The following is an 8,027-nucleotide window of genomic DNA, read 5'->3' on the forward strand; positions in this document are numbered from 1 at the left end:
CCGGGAGCGCGCGCCGCCGCCGCCCCGCCTCCTTTCCGGTCCTCCAACGCGCGCGCACCCGCCCGCGGGGCACGCCCACCGCCCGAGAAGCTGCGCGCTGACAGGCGCCTCTCAGCGTCAAGCCCGCCCCTCCATCCGCAGCCTTGCGCCGCAGCCAATGAGCGACGAGAACGTGAGGGGCGTGGTTTCGTCACGGGAGACCCGACCCCTCCACTGTCTTCCCATCCTTCCGCCGGAGTTGCGAGTGGGCGGTGTAGGTTGCTCACCCCCAGAGCTGCGTTTCGTGGTCAGGGGTTGGGACTGTGGGGGTCTTCATTTTTATGTGCCAGTCATTTTCTATTAAAAAGCAGCAAAACAAGGTGGTTTAGAGCCAGACCTGATGTGTCGTGTTTAGAAGTGGTGCGTTGCAAAAACGCCTGCTTCTCTGTTCCCCTTTATCAAAACCGGTCAAAGTTAGAATTTAAGCTTTTTTGGAGGATCTGGGGAAAAGGAAGAAATGAAGCCTCCCAGGTTCTTAAAAGCAGACACAAGGCCCAGCATTGAGTGCCTTGACTGTCCACGTCCAACCTTAGTCCAGCTCCTGTTAATCCTCTACTTTCTGCAGAGTAAAGCTGCTGGGGAGAACAGCTGGTTGATGTTATGCTAAATATTTTCACTTCAATAACTGAAAGGATGACCTCCCGAACCTCAGAATGAAAGACGACAATCGTTGTGGAATTACTGTATAGTACCACATATAAAGAATCTAGAGTCAGTAAGCAATCTATAAATACGGAATTAATTTATCATATGCGCAATACCCTGAGAGTCTTTAGGTTCTGACTATTCCTGACCTTGAAGATACTGTCTACCAACACCTTTGTTGCTTTCACAGCTAATGACTTTTGTAATTATAAAAATAGGATTCAGGGGGTCCAGTAATATGAAATTAATTTTTAAAAAAATTTTTGCATTCGTAAACCAAACTAGGTAAATACCATCTGTTATCGAATATGATGGATGTAAATCAGAAACTGATGATCTGACGCTAATGTTGGCTTCTCTTGTCGATATTGTTGATCTGCTTCTTTTGCGTCATTCATTGCCAATTAATTTTCCTACAAGGATAAGGACAGGATTATTTCCAATTGTTGAGCATGTGCCTGGAATAGTTCTAGGCCTCGGAAATACAGCACTAATAAGGCAGAGTCCCTGTTCAGCTGGAATAGAGCCAAGAAACGAAAAGCGGATTAATTATACACAGAGAGGTGCTTAATTAAGTATAAAGCCTTAATTTTTATCTTCTAGGTAGCCACACTTTTTTCAGTAAAGGAAATATCTATCGAATGCTTACTATGCTGCAAGTGATAACGGAGATGTGTACTGATCACTTTCTGTTCTCATGAAGCAAGTGAAGTTAAAACAAAGTCAGGAATTTAAAGTATAAAACAAGTATAAATGCCAATGCAAGTTATACAATACTAGGACTTCAAGTGATAAAGAAACCATATCTGTGTTAAGGTGGGATAAAGCAGCATAAGCAAAGTATTTTAACACAATGCCTAAACATGAATACACATTATTATTCTTGTTATAGAATAACTGTCTAGGATAGGTAATCCAAAATATACTGAGCTGCAAGTATGGGTACATCTAAGAGATACCCAGTAATCTGGTACAGCTAAACAATGTATAGTGAAAAGAGTTGCAGCAGTAAACTTGGAAAGGTAAATTAAGGGATTATTGGAGAAACTAGACCACAAAGTTAGGCTTTATATTAAGGAAATTACATAGTAAGCAGGAGTGTCATCACTACACAGGCAGCAGTCTGTCAGGTGCATGAGCAGGGTGAACAACGGTGATGGCAGTGGGACAGAAAAAAAGATTTGTTGGGATGTACTTTTCAGAGTCAAAATCTTCATGACTTCTGCAAAATATAAAATGAAAATAGATTATGAAAGTGCAGTTGAAATTATTGTTAGCACAGTAACATTTTGAACATTAGTAACCAGGAGAGCTAAAAATACAAAGTCCAGGAAAAGAAGCAGAATAGCAGTGAGATAGGGCATTCTGTTACTCTGCTGTATTTTTCCAAATATTTCTTTGAATTTCTGGATATTTAATCATATCATTAATCATATCATTTAATCATATCATCCACATAGAGTTTTTTGCCTTTTTCTTTCCTATTATTATATAGCTGATTTATTAATTTCAGTGACTAACATTTTCAACATCACCATCATTATAATACTCAATAATACTGGGGACAACTGTTACCTTTATCTTGTTCTTGAGCTGAGCAAAAAAGTTCAGTTCATTCTCCAACATGTAAGATGCTAGTTTTGAGATAGAAATATGTGCATGTGTGTGTGTGTGATTGCTGATATTAAGAAAGTATCCCTTGAGTCTTATTTAATTGGGAGGTTTTGTATTTCTGTTTTCACAAAAGAGTTATTTAATTTATGCATGTGAAAATTTCCAGAAGGATGAATCTTTTTTCCTTTTGATTGTTTTAAATTAATTTCTAATTTTATTTTATTTAGGCAAAGAATGCTGTTTGTGTTATTTCTGTTCTTTGGATTACCAAGGTCTTCTTTGTGTACTGAAAAATCACTTTTTTGACTACTGTAGTTTTCCAGTTATCCATTGAAGATAGATGGCAGGACCTTCAGTGGCTGACTGAAACTATGAAACTGTAGATAGTTTTGGACCCCATACATGCTATGTCTTTTTCTGTACATACATGTGATAAAGTTTAATTTATAAATTAGGCACAATAAAAGATTAACAACAGTAATAATAAAATAGAACAATCATAACTTTCTATAAATATTATATTCATAATAAAAGTTATGTGAGTGTGGTTTCCTTTTTTCCTGGTGCTTTGATCCTTTCACTTAAATGAGGCACTTTGCAGCTTCTTTCTGGAATATCCAGATAGTTAGCTTTACTACCTTGGTGCTTTGGGGCCTTTATTAATTAGGATAAGGGGAACTTGAACACAAGTACCAGGTATTTTAGTTACTTTTTGTCTCATTGCTGAGACAAAATACCCGACCCCCAGATTTAAGGAAGGAAGGTTTATTTAGCTCACAGTCTGTGGAGGTTTCAGTCCATACTCACCTGGCTCCAAGGCAAGGTGCCACATGGCAGATTGCAACCGTTCATGGAGGCAGAAGATAGCAAAAGCAGCAAGAGCAAAAAGGGAGGAGTGGTGGCGAGTAGCCTCTTCCTCTTCCTTACATAGGCAAACTATTCACCCCATGTTGGGTATAGCACTCACACCCAATCAATCATAAACTCTAAAAGCCAGCCCCATGACTGCGTGAGGCTTTAGGGGGACATACAGACACAAACCATAACACCAAAGTGCCATGACAGTTGATCTGATAACTGAGATAGCTAGTGAGTGACTCATGAGTGAGTAGTATATACAAGGTGGATACACTGGAAAAAGAATGTCTTGAGCAAGGGGGAACTACATAGCATGAGATTTCATCATTATGTAGAATGGAGCACATTTTTTAAACTAATGAATTGCTTATTTCAAGAATTTTCCATTTAATATGTTCAGGTCTTGGTTGGCCACAGGTAACTAAAATCATGAAATGATAAATTATAAATGTGTGTGTGAGAGGGACAGTTTTCAATGTGCATTTGAAAGGTAATTTTTTTTATTAATTGTATATAGAACTTTATAATTATATCTGCCATATTATATAATTTGTTTATTATATCCTCAGCAATTTTTTATAATGTTGATTTTCTTAGATTATAAAGGTTGTGTTAAATTTTCCAATGTTAATATGTGTTGTCTATTTTCCTTTTACACATAGCCTATAGTCTGCCTTATAAGAGTCATTAAATATTTGGTAAGAAAATATTAATAACTTACCTATCCATTATGAATGGTTCATTTTTAAAATAAAGTCTAACTTACTGTACACCAAAATTTCATAGAAGAACATTAAGACCCTGGTTTATCCAAAATAATACCTCAGACCTCAAAATTTAGAACTTTTAAACTACATATCCTATATATTTTGATAATTTCTACTCAGAACCTAGTGACAATACTGTAATGACTATGCTTTGTCAGTACTTGAAAAAGTAGGACATGATCAAATGGGGAAACGTGTCTACCTATATTTTTTAAATATAGGAATACACCTAGAAGAAAGTTAGAGTTTTGATCTTATTTGCAAATAACTATTTTTCTATAATATCCAGCTAAGGAGAAGGAGGAAGAATAAGTCATTTTATGAGGAAACACTTTAAAGCTTTGTGCAAGTGGACAGCTAAGCTATTTTAAAAGGGGATAAGCCTAAGGGGATAAGCATTCCAATGAAATATATTGTTGCTAAGAGTATCTACAGAGCCCAGGAAGTACCATACTCTGAAAAGGAAGTTCTTGCACTGGAGCATGTTTTAATTCTGGTACATTAAAGACTCAAATTTGAAGTAGTTTTCAGAAAGAAATAAATTATAGTGTCCATCTGAAGAGTCAGTGTTTTCTTATAGTTTCCCATCTCTTTCAGTGCCCAAGACACTGAACTTTGTACATTATAGATGCTCCTGGTGAAAAAGTTCTTACTAAGTTGACATACCTTGAATCCATAGACCATAATATTTTTGAAGAAATTCCCATGTAAAAAATGCATGTCATGCATAGGTAACAAATATTTTTAAGTGTAAGTTGGTAAAATGCTACAGTGGATATGTAAGCCAAATGCAAAGTAGAGGAAGGATGCATGCCAGGCTAATAAGCGTCAACATGCTGTGGTGAGCCTGGTGCTCACATTCCTTGCCTGGTCTCCCATGTTACAAATGATCATCTGATTCCCTACTTGTATACAGATGTTCTCTGGAAGTCTCATGCTGTCATATAGATGTGGCTTTTCAGAGGTGGCTGGATATAGGGTGTTTTGATGCTGGGATGAAGGGTGCATGATTTCTAAATTAGTCCAATGACTGGTTTACCATAGTTCTGGATTTGGGTAATGGGAAGGCCCACCCTGCATGTGGGAGGCATCACCTTAAAGGAGAGTAGCCTGGAAGGGATTAAAAGGTGAGGAGGCTACTGCTTGCTGCTCTCTGCCTTCTGCCTGCCATACCATGAACTGTTCCTCCTCTGTGATGCCCCTTTACCATGCCACCTTGCTTTGGAGCCAGATGACTATGGATGGAAACCTCTACAGACTGTGAACTGAAGTAAACCTTTTCTTCTTTAATTTTAGGTGTAGAGGACCACCTGGGAGGAGCAATTGTCTCCATTTTGGCTGAACCTGACCCTATTTCCATGTACTGTTATGTACAGAGCTGGCTAGGACTTTTCCTTATCCCTTCAATTAGCTTTAAGGAATGCATATCTGTCCAGCTGAGATGCTAATGTGTGTCCTTGAAGAAGGCAGGCAGTGTTTCCCTAGACCCTCCGTTGTTCCCTTGTGTGAGCCAGGACCAGGCAGGATGAAGAGCCTGTGCTCCACGCTGTTGGTTGGGATCAAACCTTGAGATAGAAGTTATGACTTCCCAGGGCTTGAAAGATTACATATCAGAGCTGACACACCAACCCCAAAACATTAGATACTATCTCAGTTGTGTTATGCAGATTACTCTTTCTGCATATTCTCTCTGCATATTGCAGAGGTGATTTTGGGCCTCCTTCCTAGCCCACCTTACAGCACTCACGTACCTCCTGCCATTCTCACAGTCACTCATCCTCAAGCCACTCCCCTTCCTCATGAATTAATAAAACTCGGGTTTGGCCCTAGGTCCAGGCGAGGCCTTTGTTCCAGATAGCCATCTTTGTGGCTGAACTTAGGACTCCTTTGGCTCCCCACAACTACAAATATGCCTTAGTGTCTTTATTCTCACTATGGATTGCACTGGAAGTGGTAGATTGGAATCAACTCACTCGAATTCCAAAAACTTTTCCATGGGATTACACATGTAAACTTCCTGGGCCCCAAAGAGGACTGGGAAGGGCTTAGTTACAAGAACAGTAACTAAGACAACATCATTCAGGAGACAGGTAGCAACCCTGGCAATCCTTGAGGTTTTCAGGTCACTTTATGTCATGACCATGTAGGCTCTAAACTGTTAAGTAATTTTCTGGGAAGGGATAGAACTGCCAACTGATAGACCAGCTGAGAAATTATTGCAGTAGATTTTGTTGTAGGTAGCAAAAGTGGTGTTTTGTTTTTTAAAGATATTTGTTTGGTTAAACATGTAGTCACTCAAGACTGGTAAATAGATTATGCCAACTGTAAGAATTTTAGGAATCTCCTGCTTGTGAATCTTTAAATAGAGAAGTTAGAAAAAAAAAAAAAAAAAAGTAAAAAAAAAAAAAACATTTTTCCTCGATAGCCTGTACCAAAACCAGAGTGCCAGAAGGAAAGGAGGCTTTTGGCATAAAACACATGGTTTCTATGTTTTAGGCACCATGGGCCACTTTTAACACTTACGGAAGGCTTAGGAGACAGTTTATGACCCAAGTTCCCATATGACCCAGGGGCCAATCTCACAAGCAGACCTTTCCAGGGATAGAAGTCTCAGGCCTGTTGTGCTTTACAAACTTGTTGCTTTCAGATCATTTTGTTTCTTTTCAGTTTCCCCAAGAATGATTCTGGTGACATGTATGAAAATTTAAGAATATAATTTTTGTCCCAGTATATTTCCTCCATTTATTTTCCTTTGTTTCTTACAATAAATTGCCTATTTGGCCCAGAGCCACTCAAATGGAGCTAATTTATCTATTCAGTGGACTATAAGAAGTTTAAAGAAGCCCACTGTCAGCCGTAGGCCCCTTTCCATAGTATTTTACCAAGCAGTTTCTACTTCATACTTTCATCTTTCCATCATATCACTTTCACATCTTGGTCTTTCACATGTCGCTTGCACTTTGGTCTTCATTGCTTTCTCAGGTCTCTTTCCTCAGACTTGCTTTTTGAATTGAGTCATAAATCTCAGTTCAGAATGTCTTAAAGATTTCTACAAAATCTAGGAAAACAGCCCCATTGTATTTTTCAGTGGAGGAGTAGTGTTTTTGTTACTATTTTTATTTCTATTAATCCCAGTTCCTACTAATGTAAAGTCAGTCTTTTGAAAGCAGAAAAGAATTTAAAATCACTGTATAATGTAAGGTTAGAAAAATTATCTATATGCTCTTAACTGAGAATACCTAACCAAGTCAGTAATCCATAAGTAACTTTATTACTTGGTAACTTTTTGTGTGTTTGTTTGTTTCTTTATGTGAGACAGAGTCTCACTGTGTAGTCCAGGCTGGCCTAAACTCAAGGTAATCCTTCTGCCTCAGCTTCCTGAGTTCTGAGATCGCACGTGTGCACCACCACAGCTTGTTACTTGGTAATTTTAAAACAAAATTTACAGAATATCTGAGTTCTTCATATCTTTCTTTGTAAGGTCTGTTCTAAAAAAAGAGTTATTTTAAAATAACTTGTTAGATGTTAGCTTCTGGGTACTAAAATATGTTCATTGTTTTTGCACTTCTGTGAAACACTATTATACATCTATAAATCCTTATATTGGAAGAAAGTATAAATTTATTTAAATGATGTGAATATACTATTAAAATTGAAATTCTTGAAACACAAACACTGCTAGGTTGTTTGTAATCGTGTCATATTGTGGGAGGGTGGAGAAGAAAAGAACTTGTGACCTGACATGAGATCTGCTAATAGATGCCAAGAAAATACTTCTGCCATGTGCACTGATTTCACCGTGTAGGCAGGCTGAGTGCGAAGTCATGCAAGAGCAATTGTGATTCAGGCAGCAAACAGCATATGAAGTCTGAGTTATACATGAACTCAGTGTGTATCTGTGTTGTTTCTTTGTATAAAACATGATTTACTTGAGTTATTGTAGTTAGCACATGGTAAATTTTGTGAAAGTTTTCCTAGAAGAGTTTCAAAGTGATTCCAAAACATGATGATCCCTAGAAGAAAGCAACAAATTTCTTCATTATGTTTTCAAGTAAGGAGAAAAGTTAACCTTAGGGGCTGGGGATTTAGCTCAGCGGCAAAAGC

At 38.2% G+C, this 8,027-nt stretch overlaps 1 protein-coding gene across 1 annotated transcript; it reads left to right on the forward strand.

Moving 5' to 3' along the window:
- LOC106148296 lies at positions 1–2,798 on the forward strand (the record flags this gene model as incomplete). Its single annotated transcript, XM_013513186.1, is given in 1 exon segment — positions 1–2,798. A coding segment is annotated over 1 exon segment (543 nt), but the record flags the coding sequence as incomplete, so codon positions are not given.
- Between the last annotated feature and the right edge of the window lie 5,229 nt (positions 2,799–8,027).

This window comes from Chinchilla lanigera, unplaced genomic scaffold (assembly GCF_000276665.1).
Source record: "Chinchilla lanigera isolate Chin_1 unplaced genomic scaffold, ChiLan1.0 scaffold00002, whole genome shotgun sequence".
NCBI classification, from domain to species: domain Eukaryota; kingdom Metazoa; phylum Chordata; class Mammalia; order Rodentia; family Chinchillidae; genus Chinchilla; species Chinchilla lanigera.